The sequence below is a fragment of the Mizuhopecten yessoensis genome, unplaced genomic scaffold, assembly GCF_002113885.1.
Source record: "Mizuhopecten yessoensis strain PY_sf001 unplaced genomic scaffold, ASM211388v2 scaffold10857, whole genome shotgun sequence".
In the NCBI taxonomy this organism is placed as follows: domain Eukaryota; kingdom Metazoa; phylum Mollusca; class Bivalvia; order Pectinida; family Pectinidae; genus Mizuhopecten; species Mizuhopecten yessoensis.
This window is the reverse complement of record NW_018408756.1, coordinates 81568-96375: the sequence shown is the minus strand read 5'-3', so window position 1 is coordinate 96375 and position 14808 is coordinate 81568. Positions and strand designations below refer to the sequence as shown.

Below are 14808 nucleotides of genomic sequence, written 5' to 3'. Positions count from 1 at the left end.
TAACATGTTAATTCAATGTTGATCATTCCACCTATCAAACGGTTTTATAACTGAGGTTATCTCCCTTGACAAACATCATAAACAGATTTCAGATTTTGTTTGCATTTAGATGTTGCTGACTGCAAACCATTGACACAAGGTATCAATATGTATAATATTTTAGTAGGAATGTGTAAGATGAAAGATCTTGACTGTTTCTTTCAGGTTTCATGATCCCTGTGCTGGCTGTTTCCCAGTTATACCAGATCCATAACAGTTCCTCACTTGGTCACTTCTCCACGAACATTGTGCTAGCGGCTTCAGAAATTACACTGGTTCCAAGATGTTCATCAAGTTTTTTTCATACAGAGCGATGATGAGCATAATGGTTGCCCCTAGGATCATGCCGCCTAACTGGATGAGAAGGTGGGAAAATGGATGTTCACCTTGTCGCGTGTCCACTGCGGTTAACTCGGGCAACTACGGAAATAAACAAACAACATCTACTTTAACACCTAAGCTTGGTATTATCACTTTTTTTTTGTTTATCAAATAACAGTAGAAAACAGTAAAATTGTTCTGAATAACCCATTTACAATGCATGGCGTACAGCCTTGTCAAACATGATACCATTGAAATATGGTGCAAAGCAGTTTTGATGCTGTAATATGTTCGTCGTTGTACTTTAAGAAAAGAAAAATGATTTTCTAATTCAATGCAATATGCATTTCACTTGTACGGCAAAATATATCAATGTCTTTTCAATATTTCTACAGATGACTCACCATATCAACGAGTGCTATGTACAGGAACATGCCCGCCACCGACACGAACACCCAGGTAATGGAGTCCCCAAAATTTCCAACAGCAACACCAATTATCATGCCAACCAATGCGAGGATGGAGGACACACAGTTATACATGACCGCCTGTTTCACCGTCATTCCTGCCCTCAGCAACACAGCAAAATCACCTTGAAACAAAATACACAAGAAAAGTAAGGATCCATAACATTATATAAACATGTCCTAAGTTCACGCTATGTTCAACAGAAAAGAATTATTTCCATAGAAATAAATGTAACATATTATTGATATTATTTTGATACAATTCACGTCTCCAACGCACAATACTTTTATATTTTGTAAAATTACCAAATACTTAGTAAGTCAGGTTTTCCTTGACGTAATTTTTGTTCTGAGGTTTTGATTTCTGTAACTTTAAACTGCACATTTTTTTGGAAACTGGTTATTGGAAACCTGTTTGAAAAGATTATATTAAATATCTAACCTTCAACACATACAACTATGAAAAATAAATTAAGTACTGTAGACACTACCAATCTGTCAAATTCTAAGACGGTTCAAGGCAGAGATATTTTAACAGAAAATATGGAACGTACCAATTTCATGAGGTAGCTCATGGCAGAAAACGGCCACAGATGTACTGAAGCCACCAGTTATGGAGTTTGAGAAGGCTGCGCCGATCGCCAACCCGTCACAGAAGTTGTGGATTCCATCTCCAAGAATGACCATCCATGCAATGGACGCCACAGAAGTTGGCAGTATGTGGGAGTGTCCATGATGATGATGGGAATGGCTGAGCACGGAACTGGGGTTCTCCTGATCAACCATGTCAAACTGTTTGTCCTTGTCATTGTGGTCCTCATGGTCACGTGAACAATTCTTATGGGATGACTCTGCGAAGTTGGTGAGGGCTAAAAACAGAATAAAACATATTTTCACCATGTATCATTAGATTTTATCTGAGCAATATCATAAAAAAATTGCTGTTGGTAAACTCACATCTGTTGGTAGGCATGGCTTTTATATTTCTAATAAAAATCAGTTGTCAGCTTCAGAGCAAATTTATTTTCGGCTGCCAACACATCTTTTTCTGCTATAATGTTTTCTCTACAATCAATATTTACTTTGTGATATTTTAAATAGAAAATGGCTCAACATCTGAAATACTCATCTGACTAATGAATCTACCAGATACATACTGTATGTTTAAGCAGTAAGCCATTTTAATGCCAACTTATTAATAATTATTACCTTTTTGTCCTGGATGGATGCCCATGATCTGCTCCTTACAGTCAGGGTCAGTGACATGCATGGCACCACACTCTGTCAGTGGAATGCTTGTATTGTCATCAGCTAAATCCCCGGACTCCCTCACAAACACAGACCCTTTCTGAAATGATATGCAATGTTGTCTACAATAAGAATTCAACAACTATTAAACATACAGATATACAACTTTTCCATCTTTACATCAAAAAATATTTAAACCAAATAGCTAAGGCCTAAAAAAATACGTCTTTCCGCTAACCCGACCGACCCAATATTTTTGCGCCTACCCTGAAGATTTTTTGGCCATTTTCAAGGAAAGACTATTAAAGTCAGGTTTCTATCTCTATATAGCCTTAGTAAAAACTATTTAAAAAATAAAAAGAATTTCCGACCGACCTACCCTATTTTTTTCTGGCATGTTAGCGGAAACACGGGTATTATTTTTTAGGCCTAAGTCTCTGTAAGGAACTGTACAATGAAGATTACAACTCATATAATCAATGCAATTTGTTAATTTCACAACTCATCTATCTTATTACGCACCAGGTACTTGTCTCTTGTCTAATGTCACTTGGATAAATACCTCAACATGTGTGTCTTGATGTGTGTTGGTGGGTTGGGGGGGATGTCAATTCAATTAATTGTTGTGATATTCCATTAAATGTTTTGGAGTGTAATTAATATATATTGTGATAATATTGACCATGTTACCTAGACATTTGACCCTAGGAATGAAAGAAACGGTTAGTAAAATCTTTATATTTCCAACATCTACACAGTGTTATTGAACTTCCTTCTAACTATCCCACACAGATATTCTGAAATAATTAGAAAACAAATAATGGTGTCCACTACTGACCTTCTGGTGCTTGCGTTTGAGGTCTGTGACAATAGACAGCACCCTCTCCATGGTGAAGAAGAGGAAAATAGCACCCATTCCGCACAGACCCTTCAGGACAGCTGTCTTGTGGCTGTTATCTGCCTCACTGTTACCATGACTACTGTGGTCATGACCACCCTGCAGTGCCTATATTGATATAAAATAATACATGATGAGTACAGTGGGCCATGTAAACTGGCATTATTGATGATGCATCTGTGTTTTAAAGAGCAATATATGATAGGACCAAACAAACAAAAATTAATAATGATGTTTTTTTCCTGTTACAAGTCTGTAGAAATCTAGGGTAGGTTGCTAACAGTAGGCATTCAATTTATTTTTCAAACTTTTTATCAAGATTATATATATATATATATATATATATATATTGATCTTGACTTTAACAGTCCTTCCTTGGAAATTGCTAATTTTTTTAGTGAAGGCACAAAAACTTGGGGTTGGTAGCAAGGTAAACAGCCATAAACATTACTTAACAATATACATACATTGTATATATATTTACAAGTATCTTTACTGATTCATGACTCTTGGGTTTTTTGTATGCATTTATTTTGGAATCTGTTTAACGTAACTCTATATCCTTCAAAACCAGTAACATACAGTTTCATTGTACAATTAACAGTATTGTGTAGGCATGTGAACAGAGCAGATATCTTCCTCTTCCTATATGATAAGTTCCACAGGAGATTCAGTCCCAACAGCAGAAAAACTAACCCCATATACCCAATACATAATTTAGAGGCCCATAGCTAGGGTTACTTGATTATATATTTATATTATTACTTACATGTGGTAGGAGATGTAATAAGGCGTCCCCCGCTAGGGCCCCCACAGCCAGAGCCACTAGGAACAGGAGCAGGTGGTTGTAAAAGACTTTCTGCATGATAGGGACAACGGCTACACCAAGAAGCCCAACCAAACTGATGACCACAACAGCAATGGTTGAATATCCCCACACTAAAAGGCAGAAAGAGAAAACTACTTTAATTTTTTTTTTCACACAGTATATACTATGAAAATGTAATTCAAAAAAATGAAATCATACAAGCTATCAATGCTTTTTTGCAAAATGTACAAATTAAAAAAATAATCTCAAATGTAAAACTTACACTGGACCTAAACTAAACATGAGCTACTGTGCAGTAATAATGTGAGACAGCTTTATATTATGATTTCATAAAAACCTTTAGAAATATGCTAAGGATCTTTCCACAGACAGGGGAGATAACCTCAGATTACTTCACTTATCAAGTACATGATTATTTTTCCTTCTAAATGACCTTTAATTATAAACATTCAACTTCACTTATTGTTTAAAAACTTTGTCCCCTACTCAACGGCACATACCAACATAAGGACACTACTTCCAGCTGTACTATTTGGTTCAACCCTTTCTGGCAATTATATAAGACATAAATAATACAAACACACCTTCTGCTGGTATATCTTTGAAAGCGATATTGATAGCCTGTTTGACTGGGTGGGCTTGATGGTCAGTGACCTTTTTCCTACACTCGGCCCGGGAGAGTGTGAACAGTATCCCTGGACACATCTGTAGTAACCGGTTAGTTGTCACTGTCTCATCCCGGTGAATGTGAAACCGGCTGATCAGGTCATCACACTGGAAAAAAAATCATCACACTGTAAAGGACAAATTATTAAAAGAACATACAAATAATCACATAAACAAAAAAATAACAAAATTGATTGTTTTTGTTTGAATTGTATAAGCATTTTTAAAAATTACCCACATAACATATACATTTATTCACATCAAATAAAATTAAAATACACCCTTCTCATCTTAATTCAATTTGTGTCTCTAATGAAAAGTCTTGGTTATTACTATATATTTAAAGTGTGTGTTTGTTTGTTTATCATTTACATTAATGGCACAGCATCCTGATAAGATCATTTGGGGTCTTTGCATTGTAAAACGGTAATGCATTTAGTGAGCAAAGGTGACAAGTTAAAAATAAAATAAAAAAGAATATGATAAAAAGAATATCATTGATATAGTATTACAGTAATTTACCTTTTTATTATTTGCCTGAGATTCAACACCTCCCTCTAAGTGATTGTGAGAGTCCTCCGATTCATTTTGTATCTTCCTTTTTTGCCTCCTCACAAGACTGCTTGAGCGACGTCTACGTACATCATGATCAGAGTTATTTGAAAGTTTATGACTACTTACACTTGTATTATTAGAATGTGTATGGTGATGATCTTGATGGTCATCATGATTTTCATGATCCGAGTCATGATCATGATTTTTATGATCCGAGTCATGATCATGATTTTCATGATCTGAGCCATCATGATGATGATCTTTGTGGTCTGTTTCTGTATTATGTTTTTCGTGATCTGAGTCATGAATATGCTCTGAATGATCTGCATCATGACTATGTCCGGCATGACTATCAGGTACTTGATGAGAGTGTTCAGTATGGGAGTGGTTTGCTGGTACTTTAAGATTTATCCCCAGGCTCTCCAACATATGTATAATACTGTCATAGTTTAATACACCATCACTACCGAATCTATTAATCAAATATGTAACATAAAGGTTTTGCGCATTTAATAACTCATCTTCGAGGTTGGTCTCTTTAGAAGTTTCCTCATGGTCGTAATGATCGTGATCTTCGAGGTTGGTCTCTTTAGACAATTCCTCATGGTCGTGATGATCGTGATCTGAAGAGGTATCATTAGGCATCCCATGTTGATGTGTTTCAGAAGAAATGGTAGGTTGTGAGGCAGAGGTTTGGAGTTTTGTTAGCGTGGCCGATAGTCGGGAGACAGGTGAGGGTGTGTAGCGTGAGACAGATGAAACAGAACTTAGAACTATGTGTGAAACACATATTGTTGGTTCAGTCGACTCTTCTGGTCAGTTTTTCTTGTAAGGTCAGTCTATCAATCTGCAAAAACAATTTAGTGTAATTGAGGTTTATTCACATTGTAAACGAAATGTATCATCATCGTTTTTTTATTATATTTTTTCCTCCTTCAAATTTGCAACATCATGGGGGCCGTCACCGGACTGGGTCACAGTTTCAAGACCTATGTGGGGCAGTCGCCAGGTACTGGCCGTTGGTCAGTGGGTTTTCTCCAGGAACTCCAGCTTTCCTCCACCACCAAAACCTAGCTGCACACCCTTAAATGACCATAGCTGTTAATAGGACTTAAAACACGAACAAATCAAATGCAACATCTAAAATTATTTGAGCTTATCCCTATTTTATTACTTGAGTCAAAGGAAAACGAACCTTGTGAGGTCCAAATATTAATGATAACAATTATCCGAGTACTCCAATAGCTGAAATATTGAATTTTAGTTTCCTAGGGAATGACGTTATATTTTAAACTAAATTAAAAAATAGTGGCTGACAGGGGCACTTACATATCAAGACAACAAAATAACATCTATATTGTGGTAGTAGTGCATGCTCAAAGGCACAATAATTGTCGGACACAATTTCCATGTTTATCAGGGTTAATATTTTTGATTGAGTGTGCTCAAAATGGAAAGTGTGTAGTGTATTTACCTCCTTGGTAAAATATTCAAACCTGATTAGAATATGACATCTGTTGAGTTTCTTTCAGATGAAATTATTTGACAACCTGAAAGTGTTCAATTTGGAAATAAAGATACAAAAAATAATAGCAAATTGCCAATAACCAGTTCTAAAGATTCTCAATTCGCTTGATTCTATTTTTTGTTTACGGTTTAAATTCTTTTTCTTTTATAATTTCTTAAGTTCTGTATTATTTTGAATTTTGTTTTTGCTCCTCATTATCCTTGTACATATTGGAGTATGATGCAGGATATTTTGTCCTGCAATGCACTATAAGCATCGTTTGGTAATTTACATAAAATTGTATCTTTGGGAGTTTGTTAATTTCCCCTTTATTAAGGATGTACACCTCTGAGAAGTCAAACATTTCCTGTATTAAACTTTTTTTCTGATATACATTTTTGGAAACAGGAGTTAATGACAAAGAGGAAAATGCAAAAAAAATATATGTCGGTGTGTTCGTTTTTGTGCTATGATCGGTCAAAGATACCAATTTAAGACAACATGTGATTTAAGGTGATTTTTTGGGTTTTGACCATTTGCGGAACAAATTCATACAATTTCTTCCAAGTATGTTATCAGATATGTATGAATGTTTGTAGAATTGACAATAATATTATTTTCTTTTAGATTATGGAAGTAAAACTTCTTAAGGGGAGGGGTGCTTCTTTTTTTGTCCCATTATCATTTGTGTTATATTTTTTACCTTTTTCGGGGTCAAAAATCAAAAGTACTTCAGTTACACTAAATATGTAAAAAATATCAATAATGTATAATTTTCCAGTTTGTTGACTATTATTTTTATCATATTAAAAATTATAAAGTGGAAGAGCAAAATTGAACCTGCTATAATTAAAAATGGCGACACAATGACAACTTAAGTGATCAATCTAGTGTCAAAAAGGTGAAATTTTTGCCTTTTTTGAAGCTTAAGAAATACACATTAATACACATTTTCAAAATGGCCGCCGAATTGGTATTTTTTTAAAATTCTTGTAAAAGAAGTTCTACAAACAACAGACATATAGTTTTTTGACATATTTTTCAGATGCGTGTTTGCTAGTAAACTTGATCATAATTTGTTAAATTTTACAAAAACCCATTACACCAGAAACCTCAGAAGAGTACATCCTTAAGGCAGAATATTATACATTTATGACGATGGAAACGTACCTTGAAAGTTTGAAAACAGTGTATGGTTTCCCTTTCTAAACACACACCAACCATATCATTTTCTGTCTTATATTATTAATATAATATCTGTGCTATTTCACCACGTGATTGGATTGATCTCACTTAAATTATTATGATAATTTAAAAAAAAAAATCAAATAATAAATTGAATCTAAAGCACAAATATAGATAGTTTGTTCTTATATATTTTGTACCAAAGGATATTTAAGAAACTGATTAGTGTAGGAACTGGCGTCCTGCAGTCTCTAAACGAGCTATCATTCACATGAAACAGCACCACGAGACGGGCACCTAGCTAGGCCTGCTCCGAATATATCGATCGCGCCAGCTGCCGATCTACCGCATGACACACCTTACACAAAGGTGTATGCACATAATTTGATCAATTTCTGCAATACTTTAAACTGATATTCATCCTAAAGTTGGTAAATGTTATGTTTTCAACTCAAACATTATTTTTATACCGACTAGCTTTCCCATTTAGTCCAATATTTACCTTTAGTGGCAATTTTGAAGTGTCGTGTGCACAGGCTGAAAACGTGATTCAAATGGCTGCCCGATTCACGTATCTAATAGTCATTCGGAACGTTCTAGTGTTTTCTGAAAGCTATATGACTCATCAAAATGCTATCCGAATGTTTTAACTTGGGGAATCTTAAGTCCGATAAACGGGAGCTGTGTAAAACTAGCTTTGCGTACGGAAATTTTCGTATTTTTCAACAGGAAGTATAACTAACACCAATATAAAATATCATCAATAAGTTTAGTTTATATTTAAATATTAATTATTATATTTACGCAAATTTTTTAAAAGATTGGTATTAGGAAGCACACATTAATATATGGAATAATCCCAAGTTATAAACTTTTCCGAAAGAAACTCGAGTGTTCCGACAATTTAGTTTTGTTGGCCTAAAAGATAAAGGTTGAGAAATAGTTCTCATTGGTGAGAATCACTGTCATTTATTAATCTGTTGCACGTCATTTTCAACCAGAATGAGACAAATGAAAGTAGTTTGATGACGATCCAGTTAAGTGCAGCTGTAATGATGCCAAACTCGGTAAGAGCGCATAACTAATGTCATCATAATCAGTCGCCACATACTCAAATATAAAGTGAGATTTTAAAATTCATCTTGATTTATGTTATTTTTCGTACACAGCCTCGTTGAGGAATTCTACTTTGGTTTGATTTGGAGGGGGGGGGGGGGTGTTATTTGTTTTATATTATTAATGAGGAGGTCTTGGTTTCTTTGACCTGTGTTTACCTCAGGTATGCTGTTTTTACAGCAAATTTGAGGTAAATATATACAGATAGTTGATGTCAGAAAGCTGAGTTAGTTGATTCAACATTTATCATTCACATCACTTGTCTTGTTTGTTGTAAGCAAATTGTATTGATGTCTGCTGATTATCCTGTGTTATTAATTCATGGTTTAAAGTTTGTGCTCAAGTATTTTGTGAGTTAACAGGTAAAGGACATGTACAACTGTTCAGTGTTCCTCCAAACCAATCAAACCCTCACCCACCCCAAGTAGTTTGTTTAGATTGTGTCCCATTTTTCAAAGACTGTTAATTTAGACCTGGTGGTAAAGAATCTTGCAATCTACTAGATATAATCAAATCTTAAATACACGAAGAATATTTATAATCAAATACAATTTATTAAACCTAGAAAATTAACTGCTTATTTTTACATTTGATCTAACTTGACCTCTCTAGGTTAATTTGAAGTCCAAGAAAAAAATCCCAATAAAATATACTTACAGGCAATTTTTTATCAGGAATATTCTATGTATGTGTACTTATCACTATAGCAAGATTATTTTATTAGATTAAATTAATCTCTTCATCTTTATTTATGAAAAGTGACCCACCCCAAGTAGTTTGTTTAGATTGTGTCCCATTTTTCAAAGACTGTTAATTTAGACCTGGTGGTAAAGAATCTTGCAATCTACTAGATATAATCAAATCTTAAATACACGAAGAATATTTATAATCAAATACAATTTATTAAACCTAGAAAATTAACTGCTTATTTTTACATTTGATCTAACTTGACCTCTCTAGGTTAATTTGAAGTCCAAGAAAAAAATCGCAATAAAATATACTTACAGGCAATTTTTTATCAGGAATATTCTATGTATGTGTACTTATCACTATAGCAAGGTTATTTTATTAGATTAAATTAATCTCTTCATCTTTATTTATGAAAAGTGACTGGCACTAGAATAGATCATAAACTAGGGAACTTATATGTAATTTCAAAAATGAAGAATGTCTTATATTTCAGTTCCTTTTCCAAATGAATTTTATCACACAGGGGAGCATATGGTCACTGGACTTTTCCCCCAAAGTTTGAAGCAGAGTCCAAGAGAAATATTCAGTTTCCTGATATATGTGCTTTAAATTTGGGCTCAAGACTCAAAAACTTGTAGATAAGTATTGTATAACTCTTTTTAATAATATCTAGGATAGATATTTCAACCCAAAAACCAAATATTTTTTTTTGATACAGAACAAATTCTGTTTGAGAATCAACTGTTTTAAACAGTTTAAAAAAATAAAAAAAATAGCACCGACACTCGATCCATATCGATATGAAATATTTGAAATTTGAATATTTCTATAGTGCATAATTCCATAACCTTCAACCTATAGGGACATGTCAAATACTACCAGGTACTCATTTATATATACAATAGAAGATATCATATATAATAAATGGGCATCACAGTATATATATATTTTGCTGCACACTTAATAAGCATGTGACATATCCCTGTAACCCACATCTAATTATAGGTACGTAGTGGGATTATTATTGGAAGCCAATATCAACACATCCAACTATAATACAGTACTTTAAAACAAGAGCCCCATGGGCCTAACAGGTCACCTGAGTTGTAATGCAATTGTTATTTGTTGTTGTGATATGACAAAAACAAATAATACATATGTAAAGCAGTGAATTTTGCCCCTCCCCAGGGAGGAATTGGTACCCAAGGGGTTGTGAAATTCACATTTTGATTAATCACATCAGGATATTTCCATCCATGATAAGGTTTTCATCATATCCAGTGGATCTGAAGTAGACACTTATTGTTTTAGCTATTTTGACATCTTTTGGCTCTGCCCCTCAGACCCGTAGTGTGCACACAATGACAACTCCAACCAAGTTTGAATTTGTTACTACTGAAAATGGATAAAATATATCTTGAAAAGTCTTATTTTCATAAACTATAACAAAATGTATCCCCTCCCCAGGAGTAAATGGGCGACAATTGATAAAAAAAACCTTATAATATACACCTCATATATATCAGGTATACACCTTCTATAAATCAAATATATATACACCTTCTCTACTACAAATATAAACCTATCATTCATTACCTATACATCCAGCATCAGCTCCTATAAGTCAGATATCAACTATACATCAGGTAAACACCTCCTATAGATCAGGTACACACCTTCTATAGATCAGGTAAACACACCTCCCATATGATACATCAGGTATACACCTTCTATACATCAGATTACACCTATACATCAAGTGTGCACGAACATCTACATGAGGTATATGTCCGGTCTATATTCTCTGTAGGTAAGGTACCTCATCTTTATAATAGCTGCCTGATTGGTTCATATTGATTGCATGCACAGGAAATATAACATCATATTGTTTGCTTGTGCTGGTGTTTCCCAATTATGTTCCCTTATTGTGGCCTCTCTAGAACAAGAAGCACAGGCACATTAATTATAAATAGCTCACCTGGAATTTTATTTTTCATTAAAAGTTGATTACCTCTTACCATACAAGAAATATCAGCTTGATGATCTCAACAATTTCCATGTTATGACTGAAGGAGTAAGTCCTCAGGGGTGGGGTGGGATGGGCTCCATAAAGGACTATCTTGGTATCATGAGTGTTTTTCCTCTGCATGCCCAGCAGCATATGGATGGGATCTTTACTGATTTCATGTAAAATGTGGGGACTATAAGCCCCTTGTGGCAGGGCAGGACCCTGGAGCCAATCATGTAAGCATGGATGTATTCAGATGGTTGCATGGTGGGGGATCTTAATTATCTTTACACCCAAACTTCCTCTATTGGCACCCAAATGCTCTGGCCCAGTGACTGCTTTGCCTCAGTTTTTTTCAGACCTGAGATATGCTTCAATTTTGGCAGTCATTCAGGAAGAGTAGGTTTTTGAAGATGAAATGTGTTATTTTCCTCTTTACCGGAAAACATACCATGTATATATTTTATATAATGTACATTGTATCTTCTGGAAAATGAGCCAATAGACTCAATACACATATATATAATAGAGATGATAAATACAGGTACCTTATGCAATGAGGCTGTATTATAGAGGATACCCTTACTCAATATAAATAATGACTATTTATGAGGTAAATCCATAAACAAATTTCAGCAAGTAGATGATATACATGTATATTTGAAAACTCTCGGGATATATTACATATACATAACTAATTATAGAAACAGTATACAAAATATGTAAAGATAGTATTATGTGTACATAGTATATATTTTATACTTATATAAAACAAGGCAAAGTATTACATGTAAGGCAATCCATAGTCCCCCAAAGGTAATGATTTCTATATTTAACAAACAGTACCTATCATGTCAGAATGTATCTACTGTTAGGAAAGTATCCAGATACATACTTCTTGCACTCCTCCATCCCAAGATGTCCTTGCATGTACACCAAATCTGGTTACTCCAGGTGAAATAGTATAGAAGTACAGATTACTATGTACAACTATATAACACTCTCTGTATACTCTGTATATCACTCATTTATACTCTCAATACAACTCTATGTATAGTATTTATACCACTCTCTATGCTCTGTATACCACTTTTAACCCTTTCACCCCTATGTAACTTTAGTAGACTTTACCATGCATTGAACGAACTGGATGAGTCCATTATGGTCTACAGCGGTGAAAGGGTTAATATATTATGTAGACCAATTCTTTTATACCCTGTATACCGCTCTTTGTGTACTATGTTACAAGACCAATCCTTATATACCCTGTATATCACTCTTTATAAGTTGTATGCCACTCCTTATATATTGTGTATAACACTCCTTACATACTCTGTATACCACTCTTCTAATATACTGTATACCACTCCTTATATACTGTGCATACCACTCTATATATACTGTGTATACAACTCCTTATATTCTGTGTATACCACTCTATATATACTGTGTTCCACTCAATATATACATGTATACCATTCCTTAAATTCTGTGTATACCACTATATATGCTGTGTTTACCACTTACATATACTGTATACCACTCTTTGTGTACTATATAGACTATACCACTATGTAAACCATACATATCACTCTTTATATACTCTGTATACCACCCTGTGTACTCTGTAAACCACTTTTGATGTACCCTTTATACCACTCTCTATATACCATTCTTTATAAGCTCTGTATACCACTCTCTGTATACTATGCATATAACTCTTTATATACTCTGTAAACCACTTATTATATACCCTGTTTACTAGTGTTTTATAATCTGTATACAAATCATTATATAATCTTCTCAATATTTCTTTGTCAAGACATCTTGGTTATATCTTATAATAAACAAGAGGCAAGAGTTAGGACCAGTCTCCTGGGAAAATCCTTACAAAAGTGTATCCAAATTTTGATGCTCAGCAATATCTATACTACTACAGCCAGGAATTACACATGTAATTACTACTACAGACAGGTATTACACATGTATTTACTATCACAGACAGGTATTACACGTGTATTTACTACCACAGATAGGTATAACACATGTATTTACTACCACAGAGAGGTATTACACATGTATTTATTATCACAGACAGATATTACACATGCATATACTATCACAGACAGGTACTACACATGCATTTACCATCACAGACAGATATTACACATGCATATACTATCAGACAGGTATTACACATGTATTTACTATCACAGACAGATATTACACATGCATATACTATCACAGAGGGGTATTACAATGTTTTTACTATCACAGACAGATATTACACATGCATATATTATCAGACAGGTATTACACGTGTATTTACTATCACAGACAGATATTGCACATGCATATACTATCACAGTCAGGTATTACACATGCATATACTATCACAGACAGATATTACACATGCATATACCATCACAGACAGGTATTGCACATGTATTTACTATCACAGACGGATATTGCACATGCATATACTATCACAGACAGGTATTGTACATGTTTTTACTACCACAGATAGGTATTACACATGTATTTCATATCACAGACAGGTATTGTACATGTATTTACTACCACAGACAGGTATTACACATGTATTTACTACCACAGATAGGTATCACACATGCATATACTATCAGACAGGTATTACACATGTATTTACTATCATAGACGGATATTACACATGCATATACTATCACAAACAGGTATTACACTTGCATATACTATCACAGACAAATATTACACATGCATATACTATCACAGACAAATATTACACATGCATATACTATCAGACAGGTATTACACATGTATTTATTATCACAGACAGATATTGCACATGCATATACTATCACAGTCAGGTATTACACATGCATATACTATCACAGACAGATATTACACATGCATATACTATCACAGACAGGTATTGCACATGTATTTACTAACACAGACGGATATTGCACATGCATATACTATCACAGACAGGTATTACACATGTATTTATTATCACAGACAGATATTGCACATGCATATACTATCACAGTCAGGTATTACACATGCATATACTATCACAAACAGGTATTACACTTGCATATACTATCACAGACAAATATTACACATGCATATACCATCACAGACAGGTATTGCACATGTATTTACTATCACAGACGGATATTGCACATGCATATACTATCACATACAGGTATTTCACATGTATTTATTATCACAGACAGATATTACACATGGATATACTATCACAGAAAGGAATTGTACATG

The 14808-nt window shown here is 34.2% G+C and overlaps 1 protein-coding gene across 1 annotated transcript; it reads right to left on the bottom strand.

Annotated features, from left to right (window-relative positions):
• Window positions 1–204: 204 nt before the first annotated feature.
• Window positions 205–5706, bottom strand: LOC110463024 (zinc transporter ZIP10-like). Its single transcript, XM_021517356.1, has 8 exons — window positions 4991–5706; window positions 4387–4576; window positions 3743–3912; window positions 2914–3081; window positions 2037–2175; window positions 1382–1696; window positions 765–952; window positions 205–459 (listed from the first exon to the last, which is right to left on the bottom strand). The coding sequence occupies exons 1-8, from the start codon at window positions 5666–5668 to the stop codon at window positions 307–309; spliced, it is 2001 nt and encodes a 666-aa protein (XP_021373031.1). The 5' UTR covers window positions 5669–5706; the 3' UTR covers window positions 205–306.
• Between the last annotated feature and the right edge of the window lie 9102 nt (window positions 5707–14808).